Source organism: Tursiops truncatus, chromosome 10, assembly GCF_011762595.2.
Source record: "Tursiops truncatus isolate mTurTru1 chromosome 10, mTurTru1.mat.Y, whole genome shotgun sequence".
In the NCBI taxonomy this organism is placed as follows: Eukaryota; Metazoa; Chordata; class Mammalia; order Artiodactyla; family Delphinidae; genus Tursiops; species Tursiops truncatus.
In genome coordinates, this window is record NC_047043.1 from 22,785,432 (window position 1) to 22,802,389 (window position 16,958).

The 16,958-nt window shown below is 52.5% G+C and overlaps 1 protein-coding gene across 1 annotated transcript in view; it reads right to left on the reverse strand.

Annotated features, from left to right (window-relative positions):
- DHX16 (DEAH-box helicase 16) overlaps positions 1-14,967 on the reverse strand; it is a 22,877-nt gene extending 7,910 nt beyond the window's left edge. The window contains exons 1-19 of the mRNA XM_033863942.2: positions 14,329-14,967; positions 12,515-12,765; positions 12,256-12,418; positions 11,883-11,939; positions 8,605-8,859; positions 8,212-8,415; positions 7,941-8,132; positions 7,191-7,301; positions 6,903-7,018; positions 4,765-4,975; positions 4,475-4,573; positions 4,210-4,362; positions 2,453-2,593; positions 2,099-2,261; positions 1,885-2,003; positions 1,705-1,772; positions 816-978; positions 548-709; positions 132-305 (exon numbers count right to left, since the gene is read on the reverse strand). Coding sequence (XP_033719833.1) covers positions 132-305; positions 548-709; positions 816-978; positions 1,705-1,772; positions 1,885-2,003; positions 2,099-2,261; positions 2,453-2,593; positions 4,210-4,362; positions 4,475-4,573; positions 4,765-4,975; positions 6,903-7,018; positions 7,191-7,301; positions 7,941-8,132; positions 8,212-8,415; positions 8,605-8,859; positions 11,883-11,939; positions 12,256-12,418; positions 12,515-12,765; positions 14,329-14,535 — 3,009 coding nt within the window. The 5' untranslated portion in view covers positions 14,536-14,967. The remainder of the gene's footprint in view (positions 1-131; positions 306-547; positions 710-815; positions 979-1,704; positions 1,773-1,884; positions 2,004-2,098; positions 2,262-2,452; positions 2,594-4,209; positions 4,363-4,474; positions 4,574-4,764; positions 4,976-6,902; positions 7,019-7,190; positions 7,302-7,940; positions 8,133-8,211; positions 8,416-8,604; positions 8,860-11,882; positions 11,940-12,255; positions 12,419-12,514; positions 12,766-14,328) is intronic.
- Positions 14,968-16,958: the final 1,991 nt, after the last annotated feature.

Here is a 16,958-nt window from a genome sequence, read left to right on the forward strand (position 1 = left end):
TACCTTATCCTACCTTAAACCAAGGTGCTTTCTTCTCTGCCCGTCCCAGCAACGTGAACCTGGGTTTTTAGCTTGCCAGGATACCGTCTCCCACACAATCCACCTGCCTGGGCAGGGCAAGGTCCCCTCACCTGTCTCATGAACTCTTTGGTGGTCAAGACAAGTTCGTGGTAGAGCAACCAGCGTGGCTGTTCCTCAAAGAGGGAAGAGTTGGGATGAATGAACACCGTCTGCTGCTGTTTCACTGTGCGGTAGCCGCTGCGAGTCAACCGTGCTGTGTGGTAAAAGTAACCAGCAGTGATGGCCTGTGGAGCAGGCGGGAAAGGAAGTCAGTGGGAAAGGCAAGGACCCTCAGCACTCACTGCCTTTTTAGTTCAGGCTTTGGGAGAACTAGAAAGGTAAAGGCCTTTCAGTGGTCCGGAAAGCAAGCACAGGGAGAGCACACCTTCCACAGGGGAAGGGGCACGTTCTCAGGCCCCTGGCCCCAGAGGAGAAGCTTGCTCCTCGGGAGACACTGGGTGGACAGCAGCAGACTAGAAACGCTGACCTTTCGGACACGGATATAGTCCCCCTGGCAGGAACTGAGACCGACTTCCACGCGTTCCAGGAGCCCCTCCAGCTGTTCCCGCACATCCCGGGCTCGGCGCATTGATCTGAACTGTACAAAGTTCTCATAGCACCACTGGGAAGAGTAACCACTCTCAGCCCACTGTGAAAAGGGTTGAAAAAGAGGGGGGGAAGAGGGGCTGTTAAGTATACAGCAGAACCAGAGTCCCCCACGTCCCCCTCACTCCCACTCACCCAAGCCCAGTGACCTGTGTATAAACGTTCAGCAGAACCAGGTGGTCCCCCCCAGGGAGGAAGAAGTTGACACGAGCATTGTCGGCATGGACGACCTTGTCCTTGGGTCGGTAGAAGATGGAGTTGTTGACAGAGAGCATGGCAGCCACTGTCAGGATCTCCTCCGAACAGCTGTACCTGGGGCAGGAAGGGAAAGGCATGGGAGTTCAAAGCGAGACACAGCAACAGGAACAGGAACAGGTGCAGTGAGGAGGAAAGTGATCACTGTGTGGTGGATGTCCTCACGTGGGGACAGCAAGTTGGGCTAACGGCTACAAATCAGAGAGTAGATTGATGGTGGCAGGGGCAACGGTATGGGGGTGAAGGAGGTGAGGGTCAGGTTATAGATAAAACGGTTAACAGGAGAGAGATCCAGGGAGGCAGGGGCAGGAAGGCACCGGGGCCCTCTGAGGTTCTGCAGTACGAAGGTGCACATTATAGCAATCCCTTTAAGTTCACGTAATGACATTTAACCTCAACCATAGCAGAGAAAGGGCATTTAAAGGTGGTCCCTCCACAGCTGTTTCTAAATGCTCTAGTCTGAAACCTTAGGAATGAGTAAGTCCCCAAACCAGCCCTCACTCAGCACTCCTCACAATGGAAAATCTTCCACTTTCATTCATGCCCCCAAATTTTCTACACGCTTGTCAATTTCACCCATCTGATAATCATAACCAAAGACAGGACAGTGTCTTACTGATCCCTGTGGGCCTCAAAAGGGGCAATAAAAGTTATCTAATAACTTGTTATTTGTTAAAGAATAATGTGGTGGACAGAAAAAGCAAGATCGCAAAGATGGCTCCAGAGACAGAAAGAGGCAGGGCCAGTGTGTGTGCTGGGGGCCCGGCCGAGTCAGGGGCTTACTTCTCAGAGGCCAGGATCATTTTAGACAGCATGGGGTCCACCGGCAGCTCTGCCATCTTTCGACCAGACTAAGGAGAGGAAAGAGAGAGTTGAGGCCACTCCTCCCTCAGGTGTCCCGCCAACTCTCGAGGGGTCACCCCAGCCTTCCTCCTGCCCCAGCCTGCCGCCCTCCCACCTCACCGTGGTGAGCTCCCCAAGGTGGTTGAGGGCCCCCAGCGCGTACAGCTGCTCCAAAGCCAGCAGCAGGGTCTCATATGGCGGAGGGTCCAAGAAATCAAAGTGCATTAGGTCGTGGATCCCTGGAGAAAGATGTGAGGGGTAGAACAGAGTCCCTTCACAAGGACAAGCTAGCCCCACCCCTTCTGTCTCAGGAGGACTGGGGGACCCCAGTCACCTAAACTCTTGAGCAGCAACACGACGTTGCCCAGGCTGGTCCTCTGAATCTCGGGCACTGTGGTTTCTTCCAGCTCGTGCTGATAGGCCCAGGCGGTATACAGGCGGAAGCACTTCCCTGCAGCCACCCGACCCGCCCGACCAGCTCGCTGACTGGCTGAGGCCTGGAAAGAAAGGACAGTTTGTCAGGCCCACGGACCATCTGGTGATGGAAAAGAGAAAGGGCAGTATTTCTGCAAGAAATCTGGGAGGGTGTGGACCGCTAATCCCCCTTGCTCTAAGCAGCCTCCACCGCTTCTGAGCTGGCCTGTTCTCCCCCTCGCCCCGTGGAGACCCTGCTCAAGCCCAGGCCAACCTTGCTGCAGGGTGTGACGGTGAGCGATTCCATGCCCGTGCGCGGGTTGTAGCTCTTCTGCTTACAGAACCCCGGGTCCAGCACGTAAATGATGCCCTCGATGGTGAGCGAGGTCTCGGCGATGTTCGTTGCCACAACTACCTGAATGAGAGGATGTGGGATCGCCGGTAAATCCCACCCACCTAGTTACCCAGAGGAAGTAATTCTGGAATACGTGGAGTAGATGAACAGGTGCAAAGGAGCAGGAGCTGAGGAGATTTGTGGCCAAGGTCGGGAGAGGGGGACAGGCCAGTAGAAGAGGGGAGATGTGGGGATTAGCAGGGCATAAGGCAGAAAGGACAGGAAAGGAAATGAAGGGGGTTCAGGGGTTTTTTCAGAGGTGGGAGCTGGGGGTGTCAGGTTCCGGTCCCATCTTCCCCACTGTCACTTTTTTTTTTTTTAATTTGTTTTTTAGTTTTTGGCCGCACCGCACAGCATGTGGGATCTTAGTTCCCCCATCCAGGGATCAAACCCGCGACCCCTGCAGTGGAAGCGTGGAGTCCTAACCACTGGACCTCGAGGGAAGCCCCACTGTCACTTTCATATTCACCTTTACACGTTACTCCCTAAAACAGCCCCCTGATGAGTCTCCCTGCTCTACTCCTAGCCCTGGTTACACGGCATCCAGAATGGTCCTTTTAAAATGTGAGCCTGTCACATCACTCCCCGCCATCCATCAGTGGCCTCCCACCCTACCTGAGAATCACATCCAAACCCCTTCAGGCCCTGAGTCCTCCAGGCCCTGGCTACTTTTCTGATCTCATCTCCTAGCACCAGGGCTCCTCGCTCCATCCCTGCCCACTGCTGAGCTCGCCTCACGCCCATCCTCACGCCCGCCCTCCGCGTGCGCTATTCCCTCTACTTGGCGCGCTCTTCTCCCAGATGTCAGCCTGGCTCCTTCCCTGGCCTGGGTGAGGCCCCAGCTTCACTCTCACCTTATCAGAGAGGGAGAGGCCTTCCCTACACCCTAAGGAAAATCCCTTCCTGCCATTCCTCTCCTGACACCCCGGAGTCAGCCTCTGTCTTCCCATGCCGCACTGTACCTCTTCAGAGCATTTGCCACAAATTGCTATTAGGTATTTATGTGTTCATTGTCTCCTAACTTATATTAGACTAAACTCCATGAGGCTAGCGACTTGTTTTGTTCATTGCTGTACCCTCATCCCCTAGAACAGTACCTGGAACATGGGAGGAACTCTTTAAATATTTGTTGAATGAAAAGTTACATCTTTGCTCAAAATCCTTTGATGGCCACTAACTGGTCTAAAGTCCACACTCTTTCTCCTGCCATCAAAGGCCCTCTCTAATCACCATTCAAAGTTGTTTTTAGCCTGTCTCCCACTACTTCACCATGTGAGCCTTCCCCTAAGCCTGCTCGAGTACTCTGACTTCAGACACCCCTTAAGCCTTCCTCTGATATTCCGCCATCATCTTCCCTAAAGGTCCTCCAGACCAAATCCCGCCTCCTGGCACCCCAAGGGCCTCCCTTCTCCTCTGCACCTCCACCATGCTCACTTTCTGGATCACACATTTGGCCATCTCGCCATTCCCGCTGTCATCACCCTCTCTCTCCAGCTCCAGAGGCAAGGAACTGCCACCCCGCCTCGCAGCTGCAGCAGTGCCCAGGACACACCCTGCACAGGGCAGGCACACACTTTCCTTTTCACTACTAGTTGCGTGAACCACACGGGTGAAGAATGTGGGTTTCTCCAACTGACCTTCCGTGCCCCAGGGGGCGTGGGCTGGAAGATCCGCGCCTGCATATCGGAAGGCAGGTTGGCATAAATGGGCAGCACCAGGAGCTCCCGGATTTTGGAGCCCAGGCGGCGGCAGCGATCCTGGAGCATCTCACAGGCAGCCTCAATCTCCTCCTGGATTTGGGTGGGGAGAGCTGTGTGGGACCCAGAGTCACGAGAGGCTGACCTGCCAGCCCCGTCTTCCCCTGGGATACACACATCACACCCCCTCCCCCACATCACGCACCTGTCCTGTCAGGAACACCAGGATATCCCCAGGGGGCTGGGTCACATGAATCTGCAGCACAGACACCACACAGGCCTCCAGGTAGTCTGCCTCTGGAGCCTGTGGGGGGAGGAGGCAGGGTCACAGGAAGGCCACCTGCTCAGGCAAATCTCTTCCTCTCCTCCCAGCTCGACATACACTTTATCCCAGTTTCCCTTTGGACTCTCCATCCCTTCCTCCCCTCCTTGGGACAATCTCCTTCAAAGGCTCCACTGCCTTTACTCTTAAGCCCAACCTCCCTGAGGGGGCACCTTGGTATAGAAGATGTCAACTGGAAACCTGCGTCCAGGGATCCGGAAGACGGGGGCGTCATCAAAGAAGGTGGAAAAGCGGGCAGTGTCCAGTGTGGCTGAAGCCACCAGGACCTTGAGCTCAGGTCGGAATCGAGCAACATCCTTGATCAACCCAAAGAGAATGTCTGTGTGCAGGGTCCGTTCGTGGGCCTCATCCACCATCACCACGCTGAGGAAGGAACGGGGGCACCAGTGAGCAAGGGGAGGTGGGTAATCCAGGAGGGGACACTGGGGTCGCCGGATGAGAGGACAGGCCCCTATCCTGGCTAGGAAGGAACAGACAGACCTGAAGCACCATGATGTGAACAGCCCCGAAGCTCCCGGGGTCCTCTGGGGCACCTGCCGTGCATCCCTGATTGACCCTGATGCCTCTTTCTGGAGAGAGGGGCCGGGTGAGCCCTCCCACCCCAACCTGAGAGGACTCTGCAGGCTTCTTGGTCTCCTCGTAACTTAGCTACAAGTGTGTCACCTTCTTTCTCCTTGCTCTAGTCTTTGGATTTCCTGCCAAGCCCGCAGGAGCTCATCCCCCACATCAACCCTTTGTGCCTAACTGTGACCATGATGGTGAAGTCCTCAGCCATTTCACAAAGCAGGCTGGCGTGATGGGAAAACCCCACAGCCTGAACACTCTCACATTAGCTGGCCTTCCATGGGTTCTCAGAGGTTTTTCCTCTGAGGAAAGGACCAAATCGTATCTTTCCCATTGCTCCACTGTAACCTTCTAGGACCGGAAATCCACAGTCTCCTAAGAGCTGAAAAGGCAAGTACTGCTCAGCTGGCCTGGCTCCACCCTCATCCCATCCATGAATCACTTCTCCCCCACAAGACATGCTCATCCAACCCCTGCTTGGCCAATGCCGGCACTGAGAACTCATTATTCACGGATCAAGCCACTCCAAGACGTGGGCCAGAGGCTTAAGAGTCAGGGCGCAAGCACTCTGACAGCCCCCGCAATCTCTGCCACACTATGGCTTGTCAGTATTGATCTGAAATCCGCCTCCCTGTAACCTCCCCCATGGCTCCTAGCTGTGCTCTCTGGGGTCACATAAAACAAGTCTGGTCCCTTTCTCATGTAATAATAGCCCTTCACACATTTAGAGGGAACCAGGATGTCTGAGTTTTCCCCTCCAAGCTGAACATTCTAAGTTTTTGCAAGTGGTCTTCACGTGGCTTCTTAACAGCACCATTCTACCATCCTGGTTGTTTTCTGAACTCTGGGAACAATTGGGGAGACACAGAAAGGCTTTCTCTGTAGCCTCTTCTACCCTCCGGGCCCATCTCAGTTCTAAGACTGTTCGAACCATAAAGATTCAAAAACTGGTGGACAGGACTTCCCTGGTAGCGCAGTGGTTAAGAATCCGCCTGCCAAGGCAGGGGACACAGGTTCAGACCCTGGTCCAGGGAGATCCCACATGCCGTGGAGCAACTAAGCCCATGCGCCACAACTACTGAGCCTGCGCTCTATAGAGTGCAGGAGCCACAACTACTGAGCCCACGTGCTACAACTACTGAAGCCCGTGCACCTAGAGCCCGTGCTCCACAACAAGAGAAGCCACCGCAATGAGAAGCCCGCGCACCGCAACGAAGAGTAGCCCCTGCTCGCCACAGCTAGAGAAAGCCCGTGCGCAGCAACGAAGACCCAACACAGCCAAAAATAGATAAATAAATAATTTAAGAAAAAAGAGGGGCTTCCCTGGTGGCGCAGTGGTTGAGAGTCTGCCTGCCGATGCAGGGGACGCGGGTTCGTGCCCCGGTCCGGGAAGATCCCACATGCCGCAGAGCGGCTGGGCCCGTGAGCCATGGTCGCTGAGCCTGCGCGTCTGGAGCCTGTGCTCCGCAACGGGAGAGGCCACAGCAGTGAGAGGCCCGCGTACCGCAAAAAATATATATATATATAAAGAAAGAAAGAAAAAAGAACTGGTGGATAAATCAGAAGAGAAGACAATGTCCAAAATGGCCAGGTGGGAAGATAGGAGGGAAAAGCCAAAGATTAAAGGAGATAAAGGAAGGTACTGAAGAACAGGAGGGCAGCAGACCGGAGGGAGGTGAAGGCGGGCAGCACCCCCTCTCGTGGGAGCTGGGGGGCCTGTGCATACCTGTAACTCGCAAGGTCAGGCTCAGAGAGGAACTCCCGGAGAAGCATCCCATCCGTCATGTAGCGCAGGACAGTTCGCTCTGATGTGCAGTCCTCAAAGCGGATGCTGTAGCCGACCTGTCATGTGGGCCATTAGTGATCGACAGTTGGGCTGTTGCCCCCAGAAGGGAGGGCAAAGGGACAAGGGTGAGCACCTGGACCAGTGGGGGTTGAGGGGACCTGCAGGCAGCGGGGGCTGAGTCCCAGACCCTAGGGGCTCCCCTCGTCCCTCAGTCCTCACAGATCTCACCTCATTCCCAAGCTTCACACCCATCTCCCGGGCCACTCGGGCAGCCACACTCATGGCTGCCACTCTCCGGGGCTGGGTGCAGGCAATCTTCACACCTTTCTTTGTGTAACCCTGCATGACAAGAAGAAAGAGGAGGTTTTCACTTTGACAAATATGCAGCTGGGGCCCAGCAATTCAGAGAAGTTGGAAATGCAGGGCAGGAGGAACAGAGAAACAGACAGAGCAGAAAACCAGACAAGAAGGGCAAACGGATAGGATGGCAGACCCAGGGCCCACAAAGGGTCCTCACCCAGCCCTAGGCAGTCCCAGCCCTTTGGGTCATCAAGTTCGGGGCTTTGTGAGATTCAAGCTGGAAAAGGACTGACCGGCTGGGCAGACCCAAAAGCAAGGGGAACAAGGGAAGGTAAAAAAGCAGGAAAAGTCTTTTCACTCCTCATTCCTTGGCCCTGCAGAGGAGCAGAGGCCGGGCTGGTGGAGCGGGGTCCATGTTCACACCCACACGCCACCATCTAACCGTCTATACCTCCTTCCAACGCTAACCTACAGAACACCTATCAGGCATGGACACCGTGGCAGGAAGTGAGAACAGAAGCATGAAAAGGGTGTGGTCCTTATTCTCGAGAACCTCACCACTTAGCAGAAAAGACTAAAGGACTGAAATACAGAAGGAAAGTGACTACTCAAAATCCCACGTAAAAGAGCTGACAGGACTGTGCTGGTCAGCGCCAGCGGAGGCTGAGGCTGCCATACCTCCTCAAAGAGGTACTGTGGGATTTGGGTGGTCTTGCCCGAGCCTGTCTCGCCTTCGATGATGAGGACCTGATGACTAGCAATGGCGGCCAGCAGCTCCTCGCGGAACGGGAACACTGGGAGGCTGCGGCGGACGACCTGGATGGACTCCTTCTGCTGGGCCTGGGTTGGAACGGGTGGGGCTGACGGCTCCTGAGAAGGAGGAGAAGGGCTGTGAGTTTCAGGGCCGGCTCCCACGCTCCTCGGGACATCCCAGCGCCCACCACCTCACCTCGTCACCCTGGAGCTGAGTGGCCCGGACGAACTCGATGGTCTCCTCTTCCTCCAGCACCAGCTGATACTTGGGCTCCTGGGAGGCAGCATCTCGGGCCCCAAACTTCAGGGACGCTGCCCCAAGCCGGGCCTCCTCCCAGCGCCGCTGCTCCTCCCCAGGGGCACCGGACTCCTCCTCCACTAGATCCACCGCTCGTGCTGGCTAAAAAGAGAGGGGCACGTGGAGACAGAGCTGCCCTCTCTGCCCAGCACCCCCTCCCCAGCCGCTACCCCCGCCCCCGGAGAAAGGCAAGACAAGGAAGGGGCCAGCCAAGCCACCGCCCAAGCCCCGGAAGTCTTCCCTCCCATCTGCTCGGGGACCGGGGCTGAAGCGGTGACCCCCTCGCCTCACCTGTCCTCGCGTCTCCTCAGGCATGTGGTAGCGATTGGTGGCCTCCAGCTTCTCCTGCTCCCCAGCCGCCCGGTACTCCCGGGCCAGATCCCGCACTCGCCGCTTGTACCTGAGCTCACGCCGCTCATGTTGGCTCAGCTCCACATCCCCAAAGAGGAACTCCTCGTCCACCAGCTCGGCCTCCAGGTCCTCAAGCTTCTCGCGCTCCCGCTTGGCCAGGTATTCTCGGCGGGATTTCTTCCGCAGCTCAGGGACCTGGGTCAGCCCAGGGCAGTCAGAGCCTCTTCTCGCTGGAAGAGTGACCCTTTTCCTCACATACCCCGAAGAGTGACAACCTCCGACAGGCTGGCAAGAGAACCTAAAGATGTGTCCTCTACCTTCCTTCCCTCTGCACTGGACAACGCGACTGACGACATGCCCAACGCTGGGCCGACACGCTGCCTTCCAGCAGGAGGACCCAGCTGGACGTCCTTCCAGGCAGCCTGACCATCTTTGCCAATATAAATTAACTAGAGCTAAGGTGATTATGTGCATATTTTATATCGTACTCTTGCTGTTTTATTCGACTTAGTGGAAAGGGGAAAAACATAACAGCTGATACCAGCATTTGGAAGCACAGGTCTCAAACTGAAAACAACTGAGACAGTTGGAAACCCTGGGTGAGCCAAAAATAGGTATTCTTCCTCCCCAGTGATATGCTCCCCCGTCTTGAACCAAATGACTGCAGTTTGAGGAAAAGGGAAAAATAAATTACACACGAAAAGGTTGGAAGCATCAGAGAGTGGTTCTGTGAGGCAAAATGTAATGAGGGATGTTTAGCTCGGGGACTAACTTCTCCCCCTCAGACAATGGGTCATTTGGCTTCTACGTGTTTCCTTTCAATACAGGCTTTTCAGGACACACTGTGGATGACAGAAGACTGGCCACATGCTGAAGGCCTTTCTGAACCCTAACCCTAAGCCCTCCCACTGTGGCAACACAATCTTCCCTGTGTTCACAACAAGCTCCTCTACTGCAGTGACAAAACCCCACTGCTGCCCTCCCCTTGGGGGCCCTGATTTGATTTAATTGCTTGGTTTTTCTTGTTTGTTCTATCACGTCTTAAAATGGAGTTTATGCTCATGACCTGACCTGAGTACCACAATCAAATACTCCTTCGGCCTGATGGGTGAGGCAGATGGATGTCTTTTTAAAATATGGGCAAGAAATCAGGGCAATTTGAGCATCGAAAAGAATAATGATATGCAATTATAAAATACTGAGAAATAAAAATTCATGAGTCCAACATGCCATGTGTACAAACAACGGGAAAAAAACTTCTGTCACCGGTGAGGTGACTATTACAGCAGACTCTTTACTCTGAAAATTAGTAATTAAAAGGAAACAATTAAGCATTTGCCCTCACTTTGAGGAAGGCACTGTAGCCCATTCCTTGTTGTTGAGGAAAAGTTCTTCTTTATATAAAAAGGCTAGCTGATAAATGTAGAAGGAATGTCAGGATCCAAAAATCACCACTTTGCAATCCCCCATGACATAAGTGATTCAGGAAAGGATTAGCAGTGGTTGCTAAACCATTAGCTGAGAGGCTGCTGGCAGGAAGGATACCAGCACTAACGCGCACACAGCGGGACAGTGTGTCCCCCTGATATGATGGGCACGTCACCGCCCAAGAGGTGTTGCTGCCACAGCTGTTTAATCTGAGTCTAAGCAAGCTGTGGACCCAATTTCCACTTTAAAGAAAGCACTGGGACAGAACTTAATACCACAAGATAAGGATCAGATAAATCCAGAATGTAGGACGCGGTACAAGATGAGACAGAAAGAAAGAGAGAGAAGGGGGAAGTGAAACAAACTGAAGAAACCTAACAACCAAATGCAATGCGTGAACCCTGACTGGATTCCAGTTTGCAAAAAGCAGTTATTAAAGACATTTTGGGGTAACTGGGGAAATCTTACTGTAGGCAGGTTCTTAGTTGATATATGAGAAACCTCTGCCTGGGTGTGACAAAGGCACTGTGGTTTTAGAGAAATATCATACCAGGTACATGCTGATGGGACAAAATGCCATGATGTCTAAAACTTTTAAATGGTTCAAGAAGAGAGGAAAAGAAAAAAGCCGCCATTTACATAGGCATTGCAGGGACTTCTCTGGTGGCGCAAGGGTAAGAATCCGCCTGCCAATGCAGGGAACACAGGTTCGAGCCCTGGTCTGGGAAGATCCCACATACCACGGAGCAACTAAGCCCATGCGCCACATCTACTGAGCCTGCGCTCTAGAGCCCACACGCCACAACTACTGAAGCCTGTATGCCTACAGCCCGTGATCTGCAACAAGAGAAGCCACCGCAATGAGAAGGCCGCGCACCATAATGAAGAATAGCCCCCCATCGCTGCAACTAGAGAAAGCCCACGCGCAGCAACGAAGACCCAACTCAGCCAAAATATAAATAAATAAATAAATTTTTTTAAAAATTGCCTTATACTATTCTTTCAATTTTTCTATTTGTTTGAAAATTTTCATAATTGAAAAAGAAAAGAATAATTCAGGAAAGTAAAAACACTACACCAGCATCGAGAGATGTCTCAGAAGTCTGACCACAGTCACTTTGTGGGGTGTGAGCTGAGATGGATATGTCAGGAGAGAGCTGATGGCCACTAGGCCATTTTCGGGACACCAAGAGCCTCAAAATTCTTTGGGGAAATCTAAGTGTGACTTAATGGGAAGACCAGGCCTTTGGAAAACTGCAACCCTACCTAGGCTAACCCCGTAACAAGTCCAGTTCATGAATTACAAGGGCTCTGTCCCCGTGCAGTGAGAAGACCAAATCAGGAAACCAGTGGGAGATCACAAGGCCCCGTGGGGCACGGAGGGATCAGGTGGTAAGAAGGTATGTGGAGATGCTGTACCCAAGCTCAGGGGTCAGCACGCCCGTGGGCAGCAGGACTCTGCTCTGCCCCTGTCCTGCAGCCGCCCCTTGAACACCCAGCTGCCTTTGGAGTACATCTCTTTAACTCTCAGGAACAGGGAAAGCTCACACTCTCCTCACTAACACACAGTGTGATCTGATCCTAGGAGTCAAAGAGGGTTTCTGGGCCGTTTTCTTCCCTCTACAACTTAATCCATCCTCAGCAGGCTCCTGTCAACCAAGCCCCCTCCTCCAGAGACCCAACACCCCACCAGCAGCTCCACTGCACTTCCTGTGCACACTTTCTCCCTATCCTTAACCACACTCCTTCAGTAAGTCTTTCCTTTTGTCTTCCTGGGCACTGGGACTCACCATGGCTTTCCGGTCTTCCTCAGCCATCTTGAGGCGCTTCTGAGCCTCTTCATAAGCCTAGGAGAAGAAGGCAAGAGTGGCCAAAAGTCCCCACACCCACAGCCATTGCCCTTCTAGAATCACAGGTATCATCCTGATGTTCCCTAGCAAAAAAAATGTTCCCCGGCACAAAGAAATGTTCCCCCTTCACTGAGGAATCTCTGGGGCTGCAGGTTCAGCAGAGAGCCACCTTAGCCCAAAGACCCAAAGACATTACCAGATCACTGGAGGCAGCCCCTTGTCTTCCCAGAGATCACTATCTGCAATCACACCCAACCTCACACTGGACCCAGGGATCTTCTGGGCACTGACGGGACGTGCTGCTCCTACACACCTTCTTGTCTGACCGCTCCAGGACGTTGCGAGTCCGGTCCTTGTCCCGCTGCCGAACCCGCTCGGCGAACGCATCGCGCTCCTCCAGGTCCTGAAGGCGCTCTCGCTCTGTCCGCTCCCACTCATCCTCTGACTCTGGCTTCTCCGTCTGCTGTTTACTCCCCCTGCAGCCCAGCCCAGAGCATTAACTAAGGGCATCCAGAGGCTTACTGTCCCATCATCCACCTGCCCCATCCTCTCTCACCCTACTTCTGACTTACTGTGTCTTCCTCTTTTCTTTCTCAGAAAACTCTTCCTCCTCTTCTTCTTCCTCTTCCTCCTGACGTTTCTTCCTGAGGTGTTTCCGTTTTTTCAGCTTCTTCCGGAGACTGCTCCCGGCCCTGCCCACAGTCTCCTCGCTGCTCTCCTCACTGTCCTCCAGCAACCTGTAGGATCGGTTCTTTTCCAGCAGGGCTCTGGCCTCTCGCTCTGCTGCCCGAGCTGGCTTTTCCACCACAGCCTTCCTTGGGACCTGTCAGAAGAGGAGAGGATAAGGGGGTGTGACCAACTCCTGATCCCTGCCCACCTACTCTGCCCTGTTCCTAATTTAAGGAGTAACTTGACCTTAAACCGGCCTTCATCCTCTCCCTTCCCCAAGGCTTCACACCATGTCCATCAGCCTGAATAGGGCCTCTCAGCTTCCAAACTTCTTTTCAGTCGTTCATTTAACAAACATTTATCGAAGCCTGTCCCATGCACCCACTGCTAGGTACTAGAGATACAGGGATAAATAAAGAGACAAAAACTCTTGCCCTCATGGAGTTTACATACTCATATCCAATTCTCAACTGCTCAGCCTCTGTTCTTCCCAATGACTAAGTCATTCCTACCCAAGGACTGGCCAGGATTGTTGTGCAGAGGCCTGTCACAGGCCTGGCACTGTACCAGACTCCAGGGATACACTGGTAAACAGATTAACATAAAGTTCCTACTCTCCCATCCCTTACATTCTAACCTCATTTCTCACCAAGCATCTTATGGGATATCCACACCAGGTTATCCACCATTCTCTGAACAAGCTCAACACTTTTAGTATTACTGGATACTTTCTAAGCTCTAATTCTGCAAGGTGCAGTTAGGTGGTAGGAATACAAAGACAAGAAATACAGTCTTGTCGGGCTTCCCTGGTGGCGCAGTGGTTAAGAACCCTCCTGCCAAGGTACGGGACATGGGTTTGAGCCCTGGTCTGGGAAGATCCCACATGCCGCGGAGCAACTAAGCCCCTGCACCAAAACTACTGAGTGGACGCTCTAGAGCCCACAAGCCACAACTACTGAGCCCACGTGCCACAACTATTGAAGCCTGCGAGCCTAGAGCCCATGCTCTGTAACGAGAAGCCACTGCAATGAGAATCCCACACACCGCAACGCAGAGTAGCCCCTGCTTTCCGCAACTAGAGAAGGCCCACGTGCAGCAACGAAGACCCAACGCAGCCAAAAATAAAATAAATAAATTTATTTTAAAAATATTTCATTAAAAAAAGAAATACAGTCTTGTCTTCCAGGAGCTAACCTTTACACCTGTACTCTTCTCCCCTCTCTACGTGACAAATTCCAGGGGTCTGCTTTTCCCGATCCCAACTCCCACCCCTTCTGCCCTCCCACAGCACCGGCCTACACATCTATTCTATAGCCTCGCTATTCAAAGGATGGTCTGTGGACCACCAGCCATCACCTGTAAACTTGTTAGATTTGTTAGAAATGAAGAAACGAAGAATCCATCCCAGACCTACCGAATCGGAACCCGCATTTTAACAAAAGCCCTGGATGAATCCTGTACCTGTTAAAGTTTGAGAAACACTGCTCTATAGCGCTTAATCCAACACACTTAAACCATTCTCAATCTTCTCCACGGAAGTAGACGTCCAGCCCGTAGGCGATAACGGACAAAGAAGAAATGCTGGTGAACTGAGCTTATTTAATTCTCGGTTGGACAGTTAGCCCGACCTCACCAGGACAAATAACCTGGGGGCGCCGCCCCCGCTCCACCCCCTCTCCTGCCGCTCCCATGCCCGCCCCCCACCCCCACGCCGCACCTTGGTCCAGAGTCTCAAGGCGAAGTCCCGGGCCGGCCCACTGACGTCCAGGGTATCGGTGTCTCGCAAGCGCTGCACGAACTCCTCTGCGGAGGCGCAGCGCTGCGCGGTACCGATGAGGAACTGGGCCACATGCCGCTCGCTCAGTCCCAGCACCGAGTGCAGCTCGTCTTGCACCCAGCGCTCCAGCCCCGCCGGCGTCGCCATGGCGACTCACGCTCCCTATTCCCGGCCCTGAGAGTGTCTCGAGCAGCCTCGCTGGCGGCCGGGCGGGTCACCCGGAGGCCTGAAGCCCCGGGCCGGAGCCTCTGTTCCACAAAGAAGCTGCCTTAGGACCTGGGGGTTCGGTTTCCAACAGCCCAAAGCAATCTCCCCGGACCTCGGAAGCCGGAAGTAGCTGCACTTTTTCCGGCCTAAGCACTACGGTGGCCGAGCGAAGTCAAATCTTGCGGAATTGTACTCGAAGCTTGGGATAAAACATTTTCATTTCCTCCCCCACCGAATCTCTCTTTCGCCCTCTGTTGGTCACTCCTGGGTGTTACACTCACTCATTTCATTCCACAAATGCTGAGAGCCTAATGTGTGCTAGGCAGTTTTAGTTCCGGGGATATACCAAAGAACAAATCAGAAACAAATCCCTCACAGAATTTACAGTGGCTTGAGGGGGGCGGAGACAAGATACATAAAAAATAAAACATGTGGGCTTCCCTGGTGGCGCAGTGGTTGAGAGTCCGCCTGCCGATGCAGGGGACACGGGGTCGTGCCCCGGTCCGGGAGGATCCCACGTGCCGCGGAGCGGCTGGGCCTGTGAGCCATGGCCGCTGAGCCTGCGCGTCCGGAGCCTGTGCTCCGCAACGGGAGAGGCCACAACAGTGAGAGGGCTGAGTACCGCAAAAATAAATAAATAAATAAATAGACATGTAAGTTCCATGGAGCCAAAAATAATGCAAGGTGTATGTGTGTGTGTGTGTGTGCGCACGCGCGCGCGCGGCTGGTGGGGCAGTCTTTCAAATTAGAGGATCAGGTCCGTGCTTATTACAGATTAGGCCGTGCTGATTAGAAGTGATCTTTGCTAGGACTGGTACTTTCCGCAGAAGTGAATACAGGTTAGGCTTAAAAGAGGACTCCAGGCAGGAGAAGACTTGGGATGTGGAGAAAAAATAAAGGTGCCCGCTTTTCTTGGCGCTGTCTCTGGAAGTTATTTTAAAAGATCTGCAAACTAAGGAATGTGCAAACTGTATTCAGCATTTTTTTTTATTTTTCTTTTTGTATTCAGCTTTTTTTTTTTTTTTTTGCTAACTGCTTGAGAAACTCACTGGTGACTGCTTAATTTTAAATAAGCAGAGTTTGTTGCTTGACTCTGCCGTCCTCTGTTTGATCCTGCTTCATACTTTTACAATTAATTGTATTTATCGACACTACGCTGGGAAAAGAAACATTTGTTATTCCAGTTAACAGCCACAGGTAGCTCCACATCATTGGCTTCTTTCTTTCTTTTTTAAAAATTTATTTATTTTTATTTTTGGCTGCGTTGGGTCTTCGTTGCTGCACGCAGGCTTACTGTGGTTGCGGTGAGCGGCAGTGCCGGCTTGTCATTGCAGTGGCTTCTCTTATCGCGGAGCACCGGCTCTAGGCGCACGAGCTCAGTAGTTGTGGCACATGGGCTCTAGACCGCAGGCTCAGTAGTGTAGTGCATGCCCTTAGTTGTTCGACAGCATGTGGGGTCTTCCTGGGCCAGGCCTCGAACCCGTGTCCCGTGCATTGGCAGGTGAATTCTTAACCACTGCACCACCAGGGAAGCCCTCATTAACTTATTGAATGCACTGCTTTCTATTTCTGAAATGGACTGTGGACACCCCTGGCACCTCAGAGCCTCTTGCTTCTGCTTTCCTGGGTCACAACTGATTAGGATCTTTACCTAATTAGCTACTCATGTAGTATCCTGTTTCCCTCCTACCCACATCCTCTCTGAAGTGGCTCATTCTTTTGACACCTTGCTTGTTCCCTTGCTGGTAAATTAAAGACCTTTGGCATATGTTTAAGATCAATTTGTCTAATACACTTTGTTTTTAATAAAGAAGGAATCTCCTCTGACTAGTCTGAGAGGAGCATCCTCTAGTGATAGAAGGACTACAACTACTTAACCATGTCTTGATTAGCCTGGAGAACTTAAAAAAAAAAAAAGACTGATAAGTAAAATACAGATATTCTACATTTGTAGAAAATAAAAATTCATTGAAATGGGGAAACCTCCCAGTACCAACTACACTTGGGCCACAAAGCCATGAATTATCCCATTGTCTATCAGAGGAGACCCTTTTGAGGAATCTGCACTTCTGTACATACACTATACTTGCAGCAATTTCAGGAGACTTATTATTTATGGTCCTGAGTCTTGGAGTAAAATCCTCTGGATTAGCCACTACTAATCACATACTATCTGGCTGCTTGCATTGCACTAGGCTTCTGAATACCAGAATCCTTCAATTCAGAGTGTCCTTTGCTTCCAAGTTTTTGGCTCTTTTCATTTTTTCATTCATTTGCTCAGTCATTCATTTTAAAAATAAATTTTTGTGTCTACGAGGTGCCAGGCATGGGGATGCTGCAGTAAACCCAACCAACACAGTTTG